We start from the raw sequence: 26,506 nt of genomic DNA on the forward strand, positions 1-26,506 counted from the left end.
TTAAGCTCCGTGCCGACCATACTTCCTGGTTCACTCATACACAGTGAACAGCTATGGCGGCTAGCAGTAAACAGGTAGTGAGTTGGTCGGATAAAACATACAAAATCAGAGATTTGATCAGAAGCCAGGACTATGATTTACCGTTGATGGTAAAAGTAGACGAAGGAATATACAACATCAGCGAGTCGGAATCCTTTTCTCAGGACGACCTCATAAAACTCGACCTTGTTAAATCCATACCGAAAGTTGTAGCATGTCGTGTGGATCACACAGGGCGGACAAGTGGCTGGAGTAATGTTCGTGTGGACGAACATGGCTACCTGGAGAAATCCGAGGATCTGACTATTCCTCTACGCTACAGAGGTAAGGTGAAGATATTCAACCCTGACAAAGATAAGGTTTTTAATACTGTCGGAGAAATGGTCAAAGTTTTCCCGAGATATGTCAAAACATTAGATTCCTTTGTATCCAAGGATGGTAAGCATATTGATAGACAAACTGTACTGGAACTGGATCGTATCTTTCCTGGAGAAGGACTTGTGTGTAACAGGATGGACGGCGATTCTGAGCCCGAAGAGCTTATCATTGGCACAGACGATAGGTACAGATTCGCCTTGTCACCAGATGATACGGAGTATACACTTGAAGAGGTCACTAATAAGTTCCCTTTTCCACAGTACGTCAAGTTTGTCGGAAAAGGTCCTAAACTTTTAACTTCTAACATACAAGAAATTGTGGAACATTCGAAGATATTCGAAGGTACCGTGAAAATCAAGAATATTGTTTTAATGGAAATGGTCATTGGCCACTACAAACCGCCAATGAACGTTTCCAAAGATACTGAAGAGCGCTGTCAAAGAACTCTCGTTATGTTTCCTCTCGACAGTCCCATAGCCAAAGAACTTGATGTGAGACTACCCCAAGATATTGAGAATGACGAAGAATACGAGTTAGTTATGGCGAGGAACTTTTCACCAAAACGTACCAATGAAGAGGAAATCGACGGAACTTTGTACGCGGACTTCCTAAAGACACCGAAGGCAGCCTTAGTAGATTATGAGGAGATTGACCAGCCTCTAACTCCACAAGGTAAACGTCTGTTCATAAACATAATCCCTGTTTTATCACATTCAATGTTTTGAGCGGTATTCTATGAATGAATATCGGATATTTATTTACAAGTGTATAACATGTTTAGCTGAACACATTTTTTGAAAAATGTTAGCAATATCTCATCATATGCTTTGTCCTTTTAGTATCATACCAAAGATTGATTGATTGTTAGCATACCAGAAATAACTTAATTGCTCGATATTATTAGGTATGGCAATATTATCTTAATCTCTGAATTATAAACAAAAGGATGTATAATTTACACAGGGCTGTCCTTTAGTGTTAATAAACAAAATAAACCAATTTAATTCAAAACAATCTTATTCAGAACGAAGTTAAAGAACAATTTGTGTTTTAGCCATAAAAACGTTTCCACCATTAGCATGTTTTAGTTAAAAGCATTTTTCCGCTATAAGCATGTTTCAGTCATAAGCCTTTTTCAGCTACAAGCATGTTTCAGGCATAAGCATGTTTCAGTCATAAGCATGTTTCAGTAATAAGCATTTTTCAGCTATAAGTGTGTTTCAATCATAAGCATTTTTCATGTTTTAGTCATATTTAAGCTTTTAATCCATTCTTTTTTATATATTGATAATGTAATGTTAAGAAACGTGCAGATTTCTGTTCATGTTATAAAAATGTAGTTGCTTTACTTGTAAATGCTTCGATTAAGCATGTGTGTGTAATGAATTGACCATATATGTTTGACATGCGCACGACAGTCCGCGATCCACCACCCCAGGATAAGCCACCTCCACTCCCGCCAAAGAAACCGAAAGGTAAACATCCAAACACCAAGGTTTCGATCTCATCCTCGATGTTCCAGGGGTTACTATCACTGACGTTATATCCACAACTAGACTATCTCATAGTAAAACTGGAGAAAAAAACTGACCGATCACAGGCATGCATGCAGAGACTTCACCTGAAGCGACGGCGGACATCAAAGCCACGCAATCAACCACAAGTGTACCGTTATTAGGATATTTTGGTGTACATCAAAATACATCAAAGGTGTAAGGAAATATACACCAAATTCAGTTGGAATTACCTGTATCTTATGTTGCCTTCAGTTTTACTTTGACATAACCTAGGGATGGATATTAAGACAGTGATAGTAACCCCTGGAATATCGAGGATATTTTTTATCTTAACTGTTTAAATTTAAAGGTATTTTAATGATAATGAAGTTTCTTATGAAATTTTATTTCAGATAATATTTCTTATGAATCATAATGAAGTTATTATGAAATGTTACTTCAGATAGTACATCTTATGATGAATTTAATTCTTTTTCAAGATCTAACTTACGTCCACTTCCTTTATCGTCTAGATATCGCACTTGCTATTAAGCATGACTATTTAGTTACTGTAATTTGAATGATAAAGTTTATGCTATCAATGAAACAGTAGGTTTCTACACTTTTGGTGCCCTGTCATTCTTATTACCTTTCACGATTCTTTGTCGGGCGGGCATATTTATATCTGAATGGGCGACTTGGTTTCACATTGTACCTATTCTTGTATGTACTGATTCTTCTTATTTTTCTCGAAAACTATTGCTCGAGACTGAATGCACTAATTAGTAATCATGATCAGGAGGTATATCTAGCGATCCTTAATATTCGTAATTACGAGCCAACATGACCGACATTTCTCACCTTCTGAATGTTCAAAATATGTATTGTTAGATTTTAGTGTAAATTGATATACTAGTACTATTAAAAGAGGTTTGGAGATTCTGAAAGAAACGCCATAATTACGCGGGGTTTTTTTTAATTTCTGTTTCTTTTTCCTTTTTTGGTTGGCTTTTGTAATGGTCATCCGTTACAATTGGTTATTGACAAATACCATCAGTTTATGAATTTTGATTTTGAATTCTTGTTTGTTAACTTGGTTTGTTTTTAGTTTTAATTATGTTTAGTATTATTTTGTTAGCCAAAGACAAGCCGCCTCCTCGTCCAATGAAACGAAGTTCATCAAATAAAGTGTATGACTACTCTTACCTAGGTAAGAATGGATTAAAACAATTTTTTCGATTGTTCCGGTATGGAATATGATACGGTATGTGTAGATATGAAGGATAGGGGTATTTTACCCGAGGGTCACAAAATGTTGTTTATAACATTTTGTGATCTCGATAGTAGAATATCCATATCCTTCTTATCAACGTATGAAAGAGTATTTTTCTCTTATACCTCGACGTTTTATTGCAATTCTAATACTAAAATTTTCCGCCATTTTGAAATAAATACTAAAAATTTGCGTGATATTTTCAACGCAAATCCCGTTGTTTGTATCTTTTAAAGTAAATCCACCCTACTTTCTGAAAAATAAAAATGTAAAAATTGCACCGAGAGAATAGTAATTTTGTTGACGCGGTGACGTTACGAAGCTTTATTGCATGGGTAGTCCGCTAAACCTGCCTATATTATTAGGCTTTTTTATTTAATTTTTTTTTGCCTATTAGGCAAAAAATAAAAAATAAATTAAATAAAAGCCTAATAATATAGGCAGGTTTAGCGGACTATTGCATGGGTAGCCATGCAATACAGCTTTAGGCGACATGAGTGTATTGTCCTGGACCAGCCAGTATTACACGTTTAGGTATATGAGAGAGAAAACTTTATATACCCTTAGGTGTTATCTTTCCTTAGAGCAAACCCCCGGGAAATATTATGTCTGAGAGTAGATAAAACTTCATATCACATTGCCACTGGGACCATTAACTGTTTATTATCCGGCAACTGCCCCACATACTGACCGATAACTACTGTCGCATAAACTTGTGTTTTATTCGTCAATTCGAAATGCTTAATCCGTCAATTCGATCACGTGAATTTGTTCCACATCTGACGGAACATTTTCTAACCTAACCCCGAACTTCAACCTTCCGATGAATGAAACGTCATTCAGTCCCGCTAAAAGGTGACGTCATATTCACCGGAATAACGTCATTTTTACAATATCGAAAATCTCGTATGGCGGTATCGTCTTTTTCTTGGCTCATGGTAAAGGTATATACTGTAAAGTAACTCTTTGATGGGTACTGTAATTATTATTTTTCATGTTTTTTACAGTGTTTTAGCGATTTTACACACTTCATAAAATTACTAGTACTGTTTGTGAATGCGTTTATATATTCCCCACGGTAGTAAAAAGGAGTTTACTTTCTTTCAGTTTAGTGAATGAATCTTTTCGAGCAAAACCAAGTGAAATAATAACTGGCAATTTGTTTTCGGTTTGAATGACATAATGGTAGCAGGATAAACAGAATAAACGGTTAGTATCTTAGAAAACAAGTTTTATATAGCCAAGATGACTCGGCAAAGCCTTTTCATCTCGGCTTTCCTAAGTCTCGAACCAAAATAAACCTTGTTTTGTAAGATACTAACAATGTATTCTCTATTACACCGTAAAAACCGGTCGTTTTGGTATTTTGTTACGATTTATGTCTTGTTCCTGTTCGTGCGGCCTACGTATTATTTGATGATCCATTGTTTTTTTATTGTTAGAATTAGTGATGAGATCTGTAATGAAAACAGTACGGAAGGTTTTCATTTTAAACCTGTAAATGTTTTACTCCAAGTAACAATGCTTACCTCAAAATGTTATATTTTCGTGTCATTGTAATGTCTATCAGTGTATAATTATGTCTGTGATATTTTGTAAGTCATTTAATTAACTGTTAAATTACATACAGTTTATACATTTGTTTATCACAAGAATAACACTCCAGTGCTAATGATGCATTTTGTTCTGATATGCGACGTAAAATAAAATTTCTTGAATCTTGAATCTTGAGAAACAAATGCCGTTTTAAACTTTTGGTAAGTAACTAGTACACAGGCAAAAGCGATACACGTAAAATAAATGTGTGAAACACATGATTTTCATAATTTAGATTTACATGAGAATCATGCGAGATACGCATGTGCCTTATGCGTAAATTTCCACATGCGTAAATCATGTGTAGTCACATATGTGAATCATGCGTATGATATGCACAGATAGATTTTGTCATATGTAAATCCTGCTTTTCTTATGTAAATCTTGTTGTACTTCACACATAATTAAATAACCTGTGTAAAATGGAAGAAAAAAAAAACCCATTTAATTTGTATATCATCTGTCCCATATCTAGATATTTCATCACCAGATAAAATGTTGAATTGTTCTAGAACTTCTCTAAAAATGTGCTATATACCGGTAACTAGTTTACAATAGTTATTCGATTCTATGTCAAATATCACATTATGTTAAATTGTAATTAATAAACAAAAAATCATCAGATAAGGCTTGTGAAAAGAGTTCATTCCATTTATACAAATAGTTTGATTATACACATACAATTAAAATACACACTCTGGGCCTCTTGTTTAAACCATGACATGTAAAAGTTCTTGTGTATTAGTCACAGTCTTTTCTCAACTAAAATGCATGAACAGTTTGAAAATATAATAATGTGAAACATAATTTATTGGGTATTGTTATTGCCAAGTTAAACGTCTTTTTTTTTTTTTTTTTTTCCACTCAGAGTTGAGAATATTAATTTTTTGAGCATTTTCTTTTATTCTTTTCATTTTCATAAAAATACCGATTCATGCAATATACACACATACATACATACATACATACATACATACATACATACATACATACATACATACATACATACATACATACATACATACATACATACATACATACATACATACATACATACATACATACATACATACATACATACATACATACATACATACCAATGTACATACATACATACATACATACATACATACATACATACATACATACATACATACATACATACATACATACATACATACATACATACATACATACATACATACATACATACATACATACATACATACATACATACATACATGTACATACATACATACATACATACATACATACATACATACATACATACATACATACATACATACATACATACATACATACACAAATACACACACACACACACTCACATACATACTTACATACCTACACACACACACCACACACACACACACACACACACACACACATACATACATACATACATACATACATATTGTACACATTTATTATCTACATCTAAATACCTTTTGTAACATTTGAAAATAATCACTCATTCATCAAATAATATAATTGATTAGTTTAATTTGCTCACTTAATATTCTCGTTTCATCATAGTGGGTGAACGATTATTATTTTATTTACATATTTTTCAAATATTAATAAGTAAAGAAATAAATACAATTCATCCATCATGGATGCTGATAAGTAATGTAAGCATATAACGAAAGCAGGCGAAGGCGCGCGGAGCCTGATCAATTGCACAGAGAGCCAAATTTCCGTGTTGGTCATATCAACTCTAGCCACATCGATCTGGCTATCTGTACAATTGACCAGGCCTTTTGTAATTACTTAGTATATTATATTGATATTATTTTGGTAAGTAAGTAAGTAAGTAGAAGACGGTCAGAGAAAAAAGTACATTGATAGAAAATCCGGATATAATACACCTTTCCGGATCCATAGCAAAACTTATTAGGTAGTACCACATAACATCCGGTTCAAAAACACGAGGTCCTGGTCCTATACTAACGCTGAATAAAATGGTAAATATATCCACATTTGTATCATATTATCATGTCTTACATATTACACATTCGTCAAAGTATTTTGATTGTCTGTGATTATGAAAAATTAGAAAAATTGGAAACTATAGGCAGTGTTACATAATTATCAGCTGATTATGTCAGAATGTTTTTGAGTTCGGAGTATTTTTCTAGGAGGGTTGAAATTTTGGTTCCAGTCAAGTGCACTCTATTATTAACTTGTAAAAATAAGTGAAGGTTTTCTGATAGGACCGCTTTAAATATTTTGAAGGCTGATAAGGGTGTCTGTCGTTTGTTTTGATATTTAATTATATTTCTAACTTTCCATATGACCCATTTAAAAGTGAAAGTTATTGTACTGACAAACGGATTTTCATCGTCGTCTACACCAATCAAAATGTCCTTGTCTTCTAAACGTGTGTCGATCAAATTTGCTAATAAATCACATATTAACTGAAATAACTGTGTTGCGAACGGGCAGTGGTAGAACATGTGACTTTGTGTTTCTATCTGGTTATTACACATGTGACATTTACCATTGGATCTGTTCATGATTCTTAATTTATATTCAGTGTAAATAATTTTGTGCAAACATTTCCAGTTAAATTCTTTTATCTTGTTGTTTGTTGCTGTCATTTTACCTAAACTGTTTGTCCAAATTATTTTCCAATTAAATGTTCTTTGAAATTCAGTTTCCCATTTAGATTCTGCTTTTGGTCTATTGTTTGGTAACATGACCTGTTGTATCAGTTGGATTTTAAAATCTTTTGAATTCATTGTTTTAGTGTTACATTTCTGTCTAAGTAGCAGTTCAAAATTGTCATTAATGGATATAATTTGTTTCGGATTTGATGCTTGAGTATCTACAATCTCTTGGTTATCTTCCTTTACAATTCTAATAAAATTTCTTGGAATTGATTTTTTTATCTGAGCATACTCAGCTATCCAGTTTCTCCTAGATACAAGTTTTTCGAAAAGTCTCTCACTTACTATGAAATCATTATTTTCAATATCCCAAATATCTGAAACTTTTTTCATGCCACTTTTTAGAAAAGAAGTGAAGTAAAGCGGTTTACCCTGATATTGAATATGAATATTACCAAAGAGATTTTGGTTAAGTACATCAGTTTTACTGTATACCTGTATTTGTACTTGACTTAAAAATTTGGACCATGCCTTTAGACAGTTTAAATAAAATTTAGAAATTGTTTGTTCATTGATTATGCCTTTTAGATCTGAGCAGGAGCACAGAAAGTATTCATAACCAAACTCGTCCAATTTTCTTAAAAAATGTTTACCAATAATACTCCATTTATCCATATTTGAATGGAGTATTTTGAAAATTGTTTTTAACTGTTTACACTGTATGAAGGTTTCAATGTCTATCATTCCCATACCTCCATACTCTATATTACTACAACATATCTTTCTATCTAATTGATGTGTTTTCCAATCCCACAGAAAGTTCCAAATGAGGCTGTTCAATTCTTGTACATATTTCTGGGGAATTCCTCGAGCTTCAATTTCATATCCTATCATAGATATTATAAAGGTTTTGATAATAAGTATTTTTCCTTTGAATGTAAGATTTCTTGTCTTCCAGATATGTATACAATTTTCTAGTTTTGTAATTTTTGTTCTCCATATTTTATCATCATCAATATCATACCCGTGATGGACTCCCAGAGTTTTGACATTTGTTTTAGTCCATTTAATTAAGTCAAAAGTTGGATTTTTATTTCTGGAAGCCCCAATGTATAAACCTTCAGTTTTTTCGTAGTTTATTTTTGCACCAGACGCCTTTTCATATAATTTCAAAATTTCAAAGGCATGTGTGATGGATTGGTCATTTTCATTATAAAGTTGTGTATCATCTGCAAACATGGTAATTTTTGCTTCTCTATTTTCATGGCTTGGTAGCTTAACACCTTTTATATTTTGATTGGCTCTAATTGCACAGGCAAGAGGTTCGGCTTGAATTATATACAAGAGCGGGGCAATTGGGCAGCCCTGTCGTGCAGATCTTGAAATATCGAAATATTTTGAAATAAATCCATTTGTTTCAATGCAAGTTTTCGAATTTTTTAGAAGCATATATATCCATCCACAGAAAGTGTTCCCAAAATTAAATTTTTTCAAGCAATGCATGACCCATTCCCATTCCATTCTATCAAATGCCTTTTGCTGATCTAAAAAAATAATTGAGCCATTTTGATTTTCCATATCAGAGTATTCTATAATATCTTGAATCATTCTATTAGCTTCCATTATATTTCTTCCAGGAACAAAACCAAATTGATCGGGATGAATTAGTTTTTTAAGAACTGGTTTTAGTCTGTTAGCAAATATTTTAGCAATAATTTTGTAATCAACATTAAGTAATGTAATAGGTCGCCAGTTCTTTATGTCTTCCCGATCACCCTTTTTAAATAATAATTTAATGATTCCTTTGTTTTGAGTTTTTGTGAGTTTGTTGTTGTCAAGTATCTTTTTAATCAATAAGATGAATTCATTTTTTATTTCATCCCAATATATCTGGTAGAATTCACTGATTAACCCATCTTCTCCCGGTGTTTTATTTCTCTTAAGTGTTTTAATTGCTTTTTCAATTTCGTTTTGTTCTATAGGTCGGTCAATAAAATTGCGTTCCTCATCTGATAGCCTATTTTCTATGTGTTCTGTTAAATCACTTGCACTCCCTTCATCCCATCCTTCAGACCTAAAAAGGGTTTCATAAAAGGCTATTTGTTCGTCTAGTATATTTTTTATTCCAGTCTTGTACTTACCATCCCTGCCTTTGATTCTGTACCATTGCTTATTTTCACCATTTTTTTTTTCAAGACTAAAAAAATATTTACTAGATTTTTCATTTTCTTCATAAGATTTTACTCTACATCTTATTCGGGCAGCATCACTTTGATTTGTGTAATATTGTTTTATTTTTATTTTTAATTTATTGATTTCATCCTTGTTCTCAGAATTCTCAATTTCTAGTTTTTCTAACTTTTCTTCAAGATATTTTATTTCCTTTCTTGAAACATTCAGTGTTTTACTTACTTCAATACAGAGTTTCTTAATTTTCAACTTTGTTATATCCCACCACTCTAAGATATCATCATAAAGGTTTATCTCGTCTTTCCAAACTGTCCAGCAGGTGTTAAAAGTGTTCTTAAAAATCTGGTTGGAGATAACCTTAAGATTCATTTTCCATGTGCCAGGACCCCTCTCTATTTGTTTTGATAACAGTTTAAAAGATGTAAGATCATGGTCACTGTATGGACAGTGTTTAATTTTCTCATAAAAGATATTTGGGTTTAATGTATCTTCAATTAATATCAAATCAATTCTGGATTTCGATTTACCTCTTTGAAATGTGTATCTTATAGTGTTTGGGTTTTTCTCACGCCATATGTCTTTCAGATTATATTGTGACATAAATGATTTAAGATCTTTGCTACCAATATCAGCAATGTGCGGTCGAGGTAATCTATCTACATTTTTGTCAATGACACAATTAAAATCACCCATAATTATTTTTTTTTCATTTGAATTTCTAAATGCTCTTGGTATAATCCTTATAAAATCTTTCCTTTCTGTGCCTTTGTTAGGACAGTATATATTGATAATATCATAACTTTTACTTTCACATTCTAACGTACAGGCCAATATTCTACCTTCTTGGTCCCGGTAATATTCCTGTAATGATGTGATATCAGTATTTACTTTCCAAAGTACTGCCACCCCCCTTGAATCATTAGTCCCATTATTCCATAAACTTCCACACCCTCCATGACCTTTCCAATCATTACTCCATGCATCGATGTCTTCATTAGTGCAGTGTGTTTCTTGTAGACATATTATGTCATACTTTTGATTCATTATCCAGTTATATAATCTTTCTCTTTTCTTTGTATTTCTTAATCCATTAGTATTTAAACTTGCTAAATGTAAACTATGCTTATTATTCATATTTCCAGTTGATTAATATGGTAATGTTGAGTTTACATCTAGGTTCTTGATCTTGTGCGACATTGAACGGAAGAAAAGTAGTTAACAACAGACAGAAATTTAAGAGGGGAAAAGCCACTTGTCATTATGTGACCGAGCTTTACATACAGTTCGCTGTCTTAAACAAAAGTTTATGTTATTTATTGTGAACATGTATCAGTTTCTAGGCGAAACGCTTTGGATGACGGTCTCTCAGAAGGTGGCGTTGACTGACTGCTGAGAAAGCGCTTCTTTTTTCGCGACCGTTCCTCCCCGTCATCTGGGCGATCTCCATCCTCACTGTATGCTAGGTGTTTCATGATGGTGTTGAGGAGGGCCTCTGCGCCCTTCTTGTTAATGTGGATACCGCTAGGGTCGTTGGGGTCATAGTTATTTTTTATCGGAGTGCCATTTAATACAAATGCACTATGGGCTTCGATTTTTGTGAGATTGTCTGATCTTTGGCATAATTTGTCGATAAATTTGTTCACTGATACAACACTGTCATTGAATTCTTGTATGCGAGTACTTTTACCTTTTCGCGGGATGATTGTGCAGATACCAATGGTTGCCTCCGGGAACGCTTTTTCAACTTTTGACATGGCTTCCGTTATGCTAATGTACACGTGATCCAACTCTTGGACATGTTTCGATATGTCATTGGTTCCAAGGCATACAACCACTTGATTTACCTCGAAATCTTTGGTAGATTCAACAGCTTTGTCAATGTTGATGTGAATGTCTTCAAAAGTCGCGCCTGATATCGACACGTTATCAATATTCGCGCTTCCGATGTCTAAGCGTTTGCAGTTTGAGGCCCCAATAATGAGGCTACGACTCGGCATGGAAGATTCATTTTGACCTTCAAGGATTTCTGGAGCATATTCTCCGAACACTTCTCTCGCATCTTCTTCTACCTTTGATGTACAGTTTCTTTGTATATGACCGCTTTCTCCGCAGAAATGGCAAACGCGATCGTCTTTCTGTGTACAATCTCGAATTAAGTGATCAGAGGAGTTACACTTAAAACATTTCTTGACCGTTTCTCCTCTTTTAGGGCAACGATATGACGGGTGGTCTGTTTCATTGCACCTAAAACACGGAGTTCTGTTGTTGTCAGCAAAGAGACGTATTGTAAATCTGCCAAAATCGGTTGTTAGTGGGAGAACCGGTTGACATTTAACTAATTGTATGTATCTAGTTCCATTTTCAATAGTGGTCCCTTTTATTGTCCCCCGTTTGATACTCCCGTTAACTACCTCTCCGAATTTGGACATGTAATTATAAACGGCACTATCCGACATCTCGAAAGGGATGTCTTTCAAAGTAATATTTGTTACGGTTCTTTCAACTTCAAAGAGATTCACATTTTGGTTACGTACTGTAATCCCGTCGGTCATGAGAGACAGTAACTGTATAGCGAAGATATATAAAATGGCTAGGGTCATTCACGAAAACGGGAGGGGTATGTATATTTTTGGGGCCACAGTTGAAAACGGGTGGACTCTGTATACTGTAAGGGTCACACTTGAAAACGGATGGAATCTTTATATTGTGGGGGTCACACTTGAAAACGGGTGGGGTCTGTATATTGTGGGGGTCACACTTGAAAACAGGAGGAGTCCGTATATTGTGGGGGTCACGCGTGAAAACGGGAGGAGTTTGTATATTGTAAGGGTCACATTTGAAAACGGGTGGAGTCTTTATATTGTGGGGGTCGCACTTGAAAATGGGTGAATCGTTATATTTTGGGGATCACACAGTAAAAATTTGAATCTGAATATATGCATTGTGAAGTATCATCTGCTTTAGAAAAGCACAATCAGGTAGACTCTCCAATATTGAATAAATGTCCGTCAATTATAAAATTTATAATTAGTTTCTGTAATTCAAACTTTATTACCTTCAGATGCCAAGCCACGGAACGTATCAACAACAAAATCCCCCACAGTTCCTTTGACAAAATCTCCCAAATTTCCATTGTCACGAGGTAAGATCCAAAATCACCCAGATTTCCTTTGTCACAAGGTAAGCTCCAAAATCACCCAGATTTCCTTTGCCACAAGGTAAGCTCCAAATTCACCCAGATTTCCTTTGCCACAAGGTAAGCTCCAAAATCATCCAGAATTCCTTTGCCACAAGGTAAGCTGCAAGATCACCCAGATTTCCTTCGCCACAAGGTAAGCTGCAAAACCATCCGGATTTCCTTTGCCACAAGATAAGCTCAAGGTAAGCTGCAAAATATCCCAGATTTCCTTTGTCACAAGATAAGTTCCAAAATCACCCAGAATTCCATAGCCAGACGGTAAGCTCCAAAATCACCCAGATTTCCTTTCCCACAAGGTCAGCTCCAGAATCATCCAGATTTCCTTTGCCACAAGATAAACTCCAGAATCATCCAGATTTCCTTCGCCACAAGATAAGCTGCAAAATCTCCCAGATTTCCTATGCCACAAGGTCAGCAACAGAATCATGCATAATGTACCTCATGTTTTTTTACTTGGAGCTTTTCGAAGAACACTCGTGAAAAGTCTCCATGTGGAAGCTAATGAGCTATCTCTAGACGATAGACGAAATAAATTATCCTTTCAGTATGCTGCTCAACTGAAATCCAATCCCCCCAAAAACCGCATTTAATCTTGTGTTTAGTCCACAACATCAAGATATATTCAGACAAAACCAAAAGCTCATACCAACATTTGGCATCAACATTTCAAAATTTTTGCAGGAACTAAATATAAATTTCGACACCATTGACGAGCAAACAGTATCGGATGTACCACCATGGCTCATTCAAACTCCTGATATCAATTTATCTCTACATGAGAGGGCAAAGTCCAGTGCATTACCCAAAGAACATAAATCCTCCTTTCGAAATTGCATTAGAACTTTCCCTGATTAAGTTCAGATCTACACTGACGACTCAAAAGATGGCGATAAAGTTGCAGCAGCATACTGTACATCTAATAACTGTTCTTCTATCCGCCTTCCAGATGTAGCCTCCGTTTTCTCTGCGGAAGCGTGTGTCGGTCTGGCTGTTGACCATATCGAAGAACACCGCATCGAAAAGACAATCACTTGTTCCGACTCTCTTTCGGTTCTCCAGGCTTTGAAATCAAGAAACCCTAGAAACACATTAATCCAAAATCTTTTGATCCGAACATTGAGATTATTTTCTAAAACTCAAATTTCTTATCTCTGGATTCCCAGTCATGTTGGTATAAAGGTGAATGAAAAGGCCGACAAAGCAGTTATTGCTCTTCGCCTAGTACGAACAGATTTGAAACTACCTTACATTGACTTCAAACCTTCAATTCAGTCAGCCATCAAACACCATTGGCAACAAAGGTGGTCTACCGAAACAAAAAATAAACTGTTTAAAATACGACCTACACTTAATCTTAAACTGTCCAGTCGGAGAGACGGCAGAGAGGAAGTTGTTCTCTCTCGGCTCCGAACTGTACACACATATTTTACACATTCCTATCTACTGAGATATGAGGACCTCCTACATGCTATGCATGTGATTCTCCTCACACACTGGAGCATGTTTTAGTGCACTGTATTGATTTTAAACACATACGATGTAAGTATTGAGATGTCGCCGACATCTACACTTAATTCCATTTCGTGAGACATAATCGTATTTCAAAGAGATCGGCATTTTAAACAAAATATGATTTTTTTTATCGTATCAACTCAACATTTTATCATTTTTTCATGTGTTTTAATCAAAACTATTTTATCGTATGCAACTCTTTTTTGTTCTTTTTTTATATAAAATCAACATTTACAGTTTATGTTTTTAGTTCTTACCTGCCTTTTTCTTATGCTGATCTTTAAGATACAGTCTTTGTTATGTAGCCCATATAGAATGTTTTCACCACTCGTTAGTTAATCCTGCCTTTTCTTTGCCTGAGATAAAATTCGAGTTTTCAACAACATGTCCTGTATTTTTTGTTAAGAACTGAGTGAAGACGACGAACCTGACGATGACTACGAACAGATAGATGAAAGTGTACATATATTGACAGGTGAGTTGTCGTCTAACTAGTTCGCAACGAAGTAATTCACTCGATAAAACTATTATCTATCTAATGCTATCAAAAGTCATTATAATTTTCAAAATTCATAATAAATAATATATAGATTGAAACCAATAGTTTGTTTATGATATCTAAAAAGGTTTTATAAAGAAGAGTTTAAATGTATTTTTATGATGTAAGTTTTACTCTCGTTCTCTCTCGTTTCTTTCGAAACATGTCCACAGACTAATTAAAACTTATGACGTAGATCTATTAAAATTCTCGCGGAAAATGTTTATCAATACACTATAACTGAATTTGATTTTTTGTAAAAATACATTAAAAAACCGCAAACCAATGCTTTATTAGTACCTCACTGAGCTATTCAAATTAAATCATAAGCATTATTCACAATAAGTTTTGGGTTTACGAAGTATAGAAAAAAAAACGAAAGGACATACTTTTTCATAGATGCTTCGCTTCAAAACCATACAGCTGGTTAGATAGGGAAAAAGGTAAAGCTTTGTTATAATAGTAATTGGTGGTTTAGTACGTATACGGAACAGCTATTCGCATGGTAACTTAGTTGTGTATGTTGATAACGTTTCAGATGATGACAAAGAAAAAGGATATATCGGTGTACAAAGTAAGGATACTGTTATCGAAAAGGTGCCAGAGGTAAATATTAACACAGATTCATTAAATATCATTTTATATTATAAATACTCAATTTAAATATATTGCAGGTTTGACCATTTTTAGTTTTACATTCGGACAATTCCGTTCATCTACTATCACCACTTTTCTTCACTAAAGAGAGCCTTTAGAAGGATGACCTGATGTAAGATGTGTATTTGAAGCAAAATAATTTTGATGATATTCCTCTTAATTGATGAAGGGTTTCGCTCTTCCTCTTCTGTACACACTGATGCCTTCACGTAACTCGTTTCAGTTACTGACCGCTGGTCGGTGTTTTTTCTCCGGGTACTCCGGCTTTCCTCCACCAACAAACCTGGCACGTCCTTGCATGACCGTGGCTGTTAATAGGACGTTAAATTTCAACACAAAAAAAGTTGAAAAAAATAATACCCAAAACCCCTCACGTAAACTTGATAACTTGTAACAACTTATAACATATTTTATTAACGTGGCACGATATCTGTTTGTCGGTATTATGGTACTATCAAAATACAAATTAACACTATTTTGTCGTATTATAAGATTGATTTATTTTCTTATATGTATGTGATTACTGTTAATTTTAAAGTTAGACGTGACACAACTGGGTGAAACTTTTGACATGTGTTTTTTGTTCAGTAAACTATTGAAAGCCATAAGGTTTGATGAATTACGTTGTGAAAATCATTCAAATGGAAATAAAAAAAACATTGCTTACAACACATAATTTATGCACTGTAATTTTTTATGCTTTATGTATGTTTACGTTCCACATCTGCTGAAATCTCTTTATAATTCCTATTAACACGGAAGAAATGTGAAATGAAATTGTTGACAGCTTGACTTTATGGTCTGACCCTATGTTATCATTTCGATACTCTGGCCCTGACACCAGACTTAGACATTATGACAGATGGATGTCCGCCGTAAACGTCTAGCTGTCATAATGTCTGGTGTCAGGGCCAGAGTATCTCAGGCTATGTAGATGTAACTGTAGTGATTTTTGGCAGCTCTGCCTCGGTATCTCGGGCTATGTAAATGTAAATATAGTGATTTTTGGCAGCACGGCCTAAGTATCTCGGGCTATGTAGATGTAACTGTAGTGATTTTTGGTAGCACGGCCTAAGTATCTCGGGCTATGTAAATGTAAATATAGTGATTTTTGGCAGCACTGCCTTAGTACCTCGGGCTAGGTAAATGTAAATATAGTGATTTTTGGCAGCACTGCCTAAGTATCTCGGGCTATGTAGATGTAACTAGTGATTTTTGGCAGCTCTGCCTAAGTATCTCGGGCTATGTAAATGTAAATATAGTGATTTTTGGCAGCACTGCCTAAGTATCTCGGGCTATGTAAATGTAAATATAGTGATTTTTGGCAGCACTGCCTAAGTATCTCGGGCTATGTAAATGTAAATATAGTGATTTTTGGCAGCACTGCCTAAGTATCTCGGGCTATGTATATGTAACTATCATTTCCAGCTCCTATTTGTACTAAAACATATGCATTGTAAGAATTGTAATTCTCATTATTTTTGGGTTTTTTTCGTGGCGAATAAAGTATTTAAAGCTCATATTGATTCGAGAGAATGAAAATTACGGCACATATAACTTTAACTTGGTGAAAAGTTACGGTTACCAAACGTATTGGTTTATAGGACGAAGTCTAATATGACTATGTTCCCAAGAAGTAGAAATTATAGGCAAATCTTGAGATGATAAACAATGAATCTTTCTTGGCATAACAACCAGGTGAACGACTCCGATACCCTGGTGGGTCTATCATTTAGCGGGATATTTTCTGATTTGTGGAAGATTCTGATATCCTAGAGGTTGAGTCATTTAACGGAATACTTTCTGATTTGTCAGTAATTTAGTTAATGTCGGTGAAAAGCTCGTCAAAATGGGCTATGACATTTTTTTTGTTCTGATTACCGTATTTTTGTGTAATCCATTTCAAGATACGATTTATGCTGATGGATTTAATAGTGAGAATACAACGGATAATTTAAGCATTGAAATGGCTCAGACTATAATTTCAAATATTTTGTTTTCAAATATTTGATAATTATACGATTATTTCAATGAAAAAAGTTATGCATGAATATGATTTATTCTTCTTCAGAAGTTTAAGTTCTCTTTGCGAAAGGTCCATGTGGAACTGATCAAATTGGTGAAAAAGAAACGAAAGGAAGACGATTCTACTGGACAACATACAGAGCGAAAGACTTCAATAGAACGGACACCGTCCAAATGTGTGTCCAAGGAATGCAATACACAGGAAGAGGGTCAGAGCAAGTCGGACTCTAGAAAATGGTTCGAATCTCTGAAGCCAAATGATTTATATCGTCACTTAACTGAGATAAAACTGGACAAATTAGCCATCGCATGTCGTGATAATGAGCTTGATGGATCATTCTTCAACAACTTATCTGATGATGCCATAAAGAAGAGCTTCAATGTAACGTCAATTCAAATATTAAAATTTCGTCGATTTCAAAATGACGGTTGGGTGCCACATTAAATTTGATCCATGAACATGTTTTAATCATATGAAGAGTTTCAAGTACAAAAATGTATACAAAATTATATATTGTTATCTTGATACAAACAGACTATCTTATGGGTAAGTTGGATCAAAGTTAATTTTATCTGAAAAGAGTAAAAAGGCAAGTTCACATTGAAAGTTTTCTAGGTCAATTTAAAGTAAAAATTACAAAGCCTTTTTTTAAACATATAAGACGCTTGCCACTATGTATGTATGTAGAATGTTGAATGTTCATGTAATGCATGTTTTTTATCGCTGTGATGATTCTTTTGGATTTTTGTTGATCATTTCACGGTAACGAGAACCTTGATACAATATGACTTTGATACATTTATTTTATAGAGATAGTGCGTGATCATTAAGTCTGATACGATGTTTGGTATAAATGCTTTAATATTGATTACAATTATTTTTTTGTAAATACATATCATACTATTACATGTGCTATTTATTGAAAATGCATACCTTTACTCATTTGCTACAAGCTTAAGTCAAATAACCTATGTGACTGTCCTTCCTTCGTGTGTCCTCCTGTCAAATGTATTCGCAACTTCCTGAACGTAAAAAATGCTTTAATTTTGATAAAGTCTTGTAGGTCGATTCTACCCGAGGGTCAAGAAATGTTATAAAACTCCATATCCGAATATGAAAGAGAACTTTTCTTTCCTACCTCAACGTTTTGTTGCATTTGTACAACTATGATATCCCGCCATTTTGAAATATGTTCGAAAAAACCGCGACTGCAATTCAATTATCAATATTGAAAATTTTCACCGCAAATTCCGTTATCTGCATCTTTTGTAGTAAAACTAGTGTAGTTTTTGAGATAAAAAATGTTAAAATTTTACCAAGAAAATAGTAATTTTGGATAGCAACGTATTACAGCCTCAGGCGACATGATTGACCGAATAATCATTTAAAGATGCTCCACCGCCGACAAAGCATAAATGATGTTGATCATTTGTACAATAATTGGTGTTTAATCGTGTATATATATGCCTAATTAACACAAAAAATAATATAAAATAATTTATTTCGCCTTTGGTGCATGCGCAATCAGTACTTCATTCCATATAGAATATAGTGTCACGGTATTTTTTCGGGATGCAATTAATTATTTTTCATATTTTTAACTTGAAGTAAAATTATAAGCGCAAACTTTTCAATGGTGGTAATGGTGTAAAGTAAATAACTTTTGTAACTGGAGAAAAATACTAAATCGTCTGATTCTGTTTTTTATAGTGAAAAAATACCATTTGTCAGCGGTGGATCATCTTTAAAAATGAGCGTATCAATAAGAAAAAAAGAAAATTATATAAAAAAGGAGCTCATTTTAAGAGACAGATCATTCGGTCTAGCGACATGAGTACATGGCATGATACTTGCCAATATCACACCCGTGGGTATGAGAGAAATGTTTGTTCATACCGATGGTTTAGTTCAGGGAACTACAGCAAGAGACCAACATCATTATTTTTGTACACTGAATTTTCTCGTTATGTATTAATACATAGCTTAGCCCAATTTGTTAAATTGTGCTGTTAATGTCTAGTCTAATATTTATTGATTTATGTTATATTTCGTGCCTCTAGCACGGAACCATTTCATCGTCGTACATTTATGGGTTTTTCTTGCGTATTATTATCCCCCGCCCAACGAAGTTTGCGGGGGATATACAAATGGGTTCCGTCCGTCCGTCCGTCTGTCCGTCCGTACGAATGGTTTCCGGAGCATAACTCTAAAACCAGTAGAGATATTTCCACGAAACTTCATACACACATTGGTCTTATGGTATAGTAGTGCCTTTTGCTATTTTTAGTTTTTCATTTTTTGCATTTTTTTCGTAACAATGGAAACATTGCTGAAAATATCATATTTTTGTACCAGGTTCGTTTCCGGAGCATAACTCTAAAACCAGAAGAGACATTTCCACGAAACTTCATAGACACATTGGTCTTATGGTCTAGTAGTGCCTTTTGCTATTTTAAGGTTTTCACTTTTTGCGCTTTTTTCCTGTAACCATAGAAACATTGCTGAAAATATCATATTTTTGTAGCAGGTTCATTTCCGGAGCATAACTCTAAAAGCTGCAGATATATTTCCACGAAACTTCATAGACACATTCTTTTTATGGTCTAGTAGTACCTTTTGCTATTTTAAGGTTTTCTTTTTTTGCACTTTTTCCGTTACCATGGAAACATTGCTGAAAATATCATGGTAAATGGTAAATGTTACTTTGCAAAACTCCACCCATCTTTGTGTATATAGTCTAATATAAATGTCAAGGCTGTATACCTGATTCAACAATTGCAGCCCCGCTCTACTTGAATTATACTCCATCTTTCTTTAGCTCAACTTCCTTTTTCCTGTTTTTTTTCATACACGTAAGTCTCCAAAATCAAACTTACTTCAGTTTTGATATCTCCATTGGCGGGGGATCTGAATGACTATGTCCTTGGGTTTTTTTCTCCATATAAATACACATTCTTTTATTTTCATTTTGGCATTGAATTGTATTCTCCTCATTTAGACCAACATTGTCAGTATTTTCCTTTATGCTATTTTGTATGAATGAAAGGACTGCATCCGTATCTAGTCCCTTCCTTAGACAATAAGACATTCAAAGTCCATTTGAGTCTTCTGCTGGTCAAACAGGAGGGAACTTAATTGTCTGGCTTCGTCTGTCTATCTGTCCGTCATTCCGTCAATTTGTCTGTCCAAATATTAATTTCCAGGCGATAACACGAGAACGGATTGATGGAATCTATTGAAACTTTATACAATATCTATTATAGGCTATGAAACAACACAGCTTGGGATTCAGTATGGGGTCAAAAGGCGAACTACATTGGCCACAGTTACTAGATATAGGATAAGGTCACAATAACGGCTTACGGGATCGGCAGAGGACATGCATTTCTTCTCATATTGCAATACTCCAATTCTTAACTCTTTCAGCGTCTTTTAGTGAATGAATTCATTTTTGTAAAATCCATGGGCCTAGGCCCTAAACTTCTATCGATATATATATTTTTTTTTTCTCGATAATTCGCGAAAATTTTAATGTAAAAAAATCTTAGCCTTTACCCATATCTGCACAATGTGTATGCATGTATGCCTTTGGCGTGGGCAGTACACCCTCTCTTGGCCAGATATGGTTAAATCCAATCACTTATAGTCCTAGCTTCGATTTTACGTTATATTAATCTCGCAAAAATCCAATATTTGATGTGTTCAGATAGCATATATGGCTGTGAAACCATCACCTTTACCAATATTTAACAATCATATAATGTATATTCCATATAAATAAAATGCTTTATTAATTAATTGAAAGTGTTTTTGTTGAAATACAAATGAAACAACCCAGAGCCAACTTATTTCGACAAAACAACAGAAATGTGTATATCTAAGTATGTATTTCCCTTGTGTCATTGCATCGGTATTGAGGAGATATGAAATATACACGGATCGAAGTAAAATTGTTTATTTTGGTTCTTTTGTTAGATATTGGTTTGTGGAGATTTGCAGATATTTAAACAAATTGAAAGAGAAAGAGTATTGGAGAGATTGAACGGTATTGGGTTGCGGGATATCAACGTTTCGATATCTTCAATTACTTAAATCTGACAATGCAAGTTAAAAAGCATGCATTTGAAATTTAAAAAAATGATTTTTTTTGGAAAATTGTTTTTGAGACATTCCCCAGTTATGACAGTGTATACAAGTGTGCTTAATTTTTTTAATCTCAATTTAAAACTTTTTAACTTGCATTGTCAGCTTTAAGATAGATAATAATTTTAATTAGAGAATAATGTCAGACGAAACAGACAAAGATTATCATTATTAGCTCACCTGGCCCGAAGGGCCGGTGAGCTTATGTCATGACGCGGCGTCCGTCGTCCGTCGTCCGTCCGTCGTCCGTCCGTCAACATTTCCTTTAAATCGCTACTAGTCATAGAGTTCTGCATGGATTGTAACCAAATTTGGCCACAAACATCCTTGGGGGAAGGGGAACAGAACTTGTATAAAGTTTGGCTCTGACCCCCCGGGGGCAGGAGGGGCGGGGCCCAATAGGGGAAATAGAGGTAAATCCTATAAATCGCTACTTGTCCTAGAGTTCTGCATGGATTGTAACCAAATTTGGCCACATACATCCTTGGGGGAAGGGGAACAGAACTTGTATAAAGTTTGGCTCTGACCCCCCGGGGGCAGGAGGGGCGGGGCCCAATAGGGGAAATAGAGGTAAATCTTATAAATCGCTACTTGTTCCTAGATTTCTGCATAGATTGTGGCCAAATTTGGCCACAAATATCCATGGGGGAAGGGGAACAGAACTTCTATAAATGTTGGCTCTGACCCCCCGGGGGCAGGAGGGGTGGGTCCAATAGGGGAAATAGAGAAAAATCTTATAAATCGCTACTTCTCCTAGAGTTCTGCATAGATTGTGGCCAAATTTGGTCACAAACATCCATGGGGGAAGGGGAACAGAACTTCTATAAATGTTGGCTCTGACACCCGGGGGCAGGATGAGTAGGGCCCAGTAGGGGAATTTGAGGTAAATATTCGAATTCCTTCAGAAAAGAAGCAATGAACCTGTATTTAGAACATTACTTGGCATTACAAACCAGGTGAGCGATACAAGCCCTTTGGGCCTTTTGTATATTGGTAACCGTGCTAATTGAAAACAGTAATATTAAAGCATATGAACTTATTAGAGACAGCCCAGACTTTCATTACGCCCTGACAGAAAAGAGTGAGAAAAAAGTCATAATTTTAACATGGTCCAAGATTACAAAATTGATTGTCTGAATTCAAGAATTGAGTTAAAGACTCCATACTCAATTTGAAAAAAGGAATATACTGCTCCAGTTTATAATATCGATGGTATATCCTATGTTGACCCATCCAAGTTTCAAATATGTTTATATGATATATCTTAATGATTCTATTAGATTTTTCGCTATAGGACTATATCATAGTGTTCTGGATAAGAAAGTAAGAAAGATATATAAGGTTGAAAAATCTCATCAAAGTCACTGAAGAAGTAACCTCAGTTATAACAAACTCTAACACATTTAATAGAAATTTTAGTCGTCTTGAAATCTGAGCCGGGAACATGAAATGAATGGCAATTTAATAAGAGCTCAATGGTTGAAAAAGATTAAAATAAAAAAGAATGCTTCTGTAAATTGGAATGGTGTGAATTAGATATAACAAAAATAATTCAGTGATGGTAGAATTTTAACCGTCCAAGAGAGCTTACTGAAGGAAATAAAATAATGTTGTATTAGTCTGTGCGCTAGTAAAGATAATGAACTGGGAGACGACGATTTGAATACTTTCTTTAGAGAGGCTGATGTACCTAAATAGAGGATAGACACAACCAACCAACCTCAATGTAAGCACTGGCTCATTCTTTATCATTGTAAAACCAGCAAAGCATTACTAATTCTTCTGTCTGGGCCCAGCACCATAAAACCTAGCTGTAATATTGTAGCTCAAAAGACTTTTAGACAACTAATGGTGCCTGCCGAAAGGTATAGTAGGCCGGGTACGTAAATTTGTTCTTCATAAAACTATTCTCAGACAGATTTTTCATAAAGTATATGATTTTACATAGACTGAAGTAAAACAATCTGTATCAGACAGTTTTATGGTGCCCGGCCCAGATCTCGGATATAACAAAGTTTATCACTAACGCAAAGCAGGGAGTTATAGCTCTATTACCCAAAAGTAACAAACCAATAGAACTTCAATGATATGGAGATTTCTTTCCTGTCGGTAAACAATGTCGTTGCTTACCGACAGAAAGAGGCAGTAGTATAACTCATTAAAATCAACAGATCTTTAAAGATGCTCCAACGCCGACAGACCATAAATGATACTCATTATTTGAACAACAATTGGTGTTTAATCGTGTATATATATATATGTGTCTAATCAACACAAAAAAAAATAATATAAAATAATTCATTTTGCTTTTGGTGCATGCGCAGTCAGAACTTCATTCTATTTAGAACATAGTGAAACGGGACTTTTTTTCGGGATGCAATTAATTATTTCTAATATTTTTATCTTGAAGTAAAATTAGAAGCTCAAACATTTCAGTGGTGGTAATGGTGTAAAGTAACTAACTTTTTGTAACTGAAGAAAAATACTAAATCGTCTGATCCTGTTTTTGATAGTGAAAAAATACCATTTGTCAGCGGTGAAGCATCTTTCAAGACAGAGTTTTTGGCAAAAATGTAAGATAATTTTACGATTTATGCAGCATGAAGAGCACTAGGGGATAATAAGGTTATTATTATTGATCGAAATGGCCTTTTTCAACCTCCTGGAATTTCATGTAAAAGATCTGGACATACTTTAACTTCGGTAATTATATTAAATATGTAATGCTTCTAAAAAAAGAAAAGAAAAAAGAAAACTCCACAATACTGTGTTGCTACACAACATGGATTGTTTCCGCAATTCTGTAATATTGAAAGGTGGACAAGATGACACTCTGTCACCATCACCTTTTGTCATGTGTGTCGACATCCTTAGTGGGGTTCCATCAAAATATAGATATCCCTAGTAATTCACGGTCCCATGTTCATCATGTCCGGTGATCGTATGATTATTACAGTGAAATGATCCATGTTCCCGGGCAGTGTGTAAGTGACAGGGTTTATTCGTTCCCCTGTAGGCTCGGAAATAGTTTCATTGGTACATAAACGTTTTCGTGTCTGGTGCATTGAATTGAAGAGAAAAAGACTACAACATCACTTGAGCTATGTTCTGCACTTTAATACTGGAAACTCCACTTAACCTCTAGATCAATGATGTTAGAGTTTCAAGGACGCTTTAACCTTTTATTTTAACACCACTGACCGAGGTTACTTTCTGAAATAATCTACAAATTCAACCACATCTCAGTATAGTGGTGTGGCAATTTTAGACAATTTAATTTGAAGTGAGTTGAATTAAACAGATAAATGATACATATCAACAGCATCAGCCATGACGTTACAAACAAGGACACGTTTATATCAATATATGCTAATGCTATAAGATATTTTCTCTTTTTGTCATTTCTGAAAATAGCTATGAACTTGAAATACAGTACTGCGGAACTGCAATACACTACAAATAAAAATTATGATTTTACGTAAGAAACGCCAATAATTCAAATGCATTGTCTTATCATAGTTCATATAGACGTCAGTCATATTGGAATTTTAGGAAGTATTTTTCGAAGATTTTTTGTATCATATATACAGTAACTAACATTTTTTTCGCACGAAAAGAAAAAAACACATATAAAGAAAATGAAGAAAACAATCAATTTGTCAATCAATATAACTGTCTGCACACTTAACTTTTAGTAAAACTGCCAAAAACTTAAAAAAGGCTTCATCGCTTTCATAACATGAATCACGAAGTTAATTCTACACCTTAGCCTTATCCTATTTTTACTCTGACGCCTTGCTCTCTTATCCTGTTTTTACTCTGACGCCTTGCTCTCTTATCCTGTTTTTACTATGACCCATTGTTCTCTTATCTTTATTTCGAATAAAAGGCCTCCTCGTGTTACACATGTTTTGTCAATTACATTGAGTACCATGTAAACTATTTAAAGCATATCATGTCGAATTCTTCTGCACTAAAGACTAACTTTTTCTGTATATTCTGTATATTTTTTCGTCTTGAAGGACTTTATCCTGCTTTTCACCTGAAATTGACCTGAATTTCACATAAAAATTCGTTCAGGTTAAATTCTGGTGATTCTGGTTAACTTCAGGTTAGCTTTTGTAACATGAAATTAACTTTTCTGCTCCTTTCAGGTGAATTTCAGGTCATAATTTTAACCAGAAATTCTGGTCAATTTCATGTGAATTTCAGGTCAAGAAATCTTGACCTGAAATTCAAGTCAGGAAATATTGGCTGAGTAAGCTACTTATATTCATTATGTAATTCAAAGTAATTCCAAAAATCAAGAATGTCCAAATTCAGCATAGCTTATCCCGAGCTCGCTGTTCATGTGTTCATAATTTCCTCTGTAATAACAATACCTATTTCTTTATTGTTCCTTACTTATGTTGGTTTGACCTTTAAGTCACATGATATTTGAATAAAATCTGCCTTTTATATATGTGTCTACGTTATTGTTTGTAAATATGATCACTGTATCGTGTCTAATTGGAATACTGTACGTATTGCAGATCCTTGATACAATCTTCTTCCTTTGTTTATCTAAGATACAGTGTAGATGGGACGTTGTCTTGTCTATATCAGATATGTTTGAACACCCTGTACATAATAATGTATTAGGCAATACTCCTCAACATAACAAGGAATTTAGCTGAAGGTATATGATATATGTTTTTAACACGATCAAATTTGTTCATACCAAGTTTCATTCTTTTACATGTACCATAAAATGCAGTATATCTATGCTACGATATAAAATCTCAATTACAATGGTTTTGTCAGGTACAAACCTTTTATATCAATATTAT

The 26,506-nt window shown here is 34.5% G+C and overlaps 1 protein-coding gene across 3 annotated transcripts; it reads left to right on the top strand.

Moving 5' to 3' along the window:
- Positions 1–26,137, top strand: LOC138325373 (uncharacterized). Of its 3 annotated transcripts, none has more exons than XM_069270990.1 (7): positions 1–1,089; positions 1,836–1,892; positions 3,052–3,123; positions 12,664–12,744; positions 14,720–14,788; positions 15,390–15,457; positions 17,604–26,137. In XM_069270990.1, exons 1-7 carry the CDS (start codon positions 54–56, stop codon positions 17,976–17,978), a joined length of 1,758 nt encoding a protein of 585 aa, XP_069127091.1. In that variant the 5' UTR covers positions 1–53; the 3' UTR covers positions 17,979–26,137. The 3 variants fall into 3 exon arrangements, with proteins under 3 accessions (XP_069127091.1, XP_069127092.1, XP_069127090.1); XM_069270989.1 differs by having other exon boundaries at positions 3–1,089; positions 17,580–26,137; XM_069270991.1 differs by lacking the exon at positions 1,836–1,892 and having other exon boundaries at positions 17,580–26,137.
- The last annotated feature ends 369 nt before the right edge of the window (positions 26,138–26,506 follow it).

Source organism: Argopecten irradians, chromosome 6, assembly GCF_041381155.1.
Source record: "Argopecten irradians isolate NY chromosome 6, Ai_NY, whole genome shotgun sequence".
Lineage (NCBI taxonomy): Eukaryota > Metazoa > Mollusca > Bivalvia > Pectinida > Pectinidae > Argopecten > Argopecten irradians.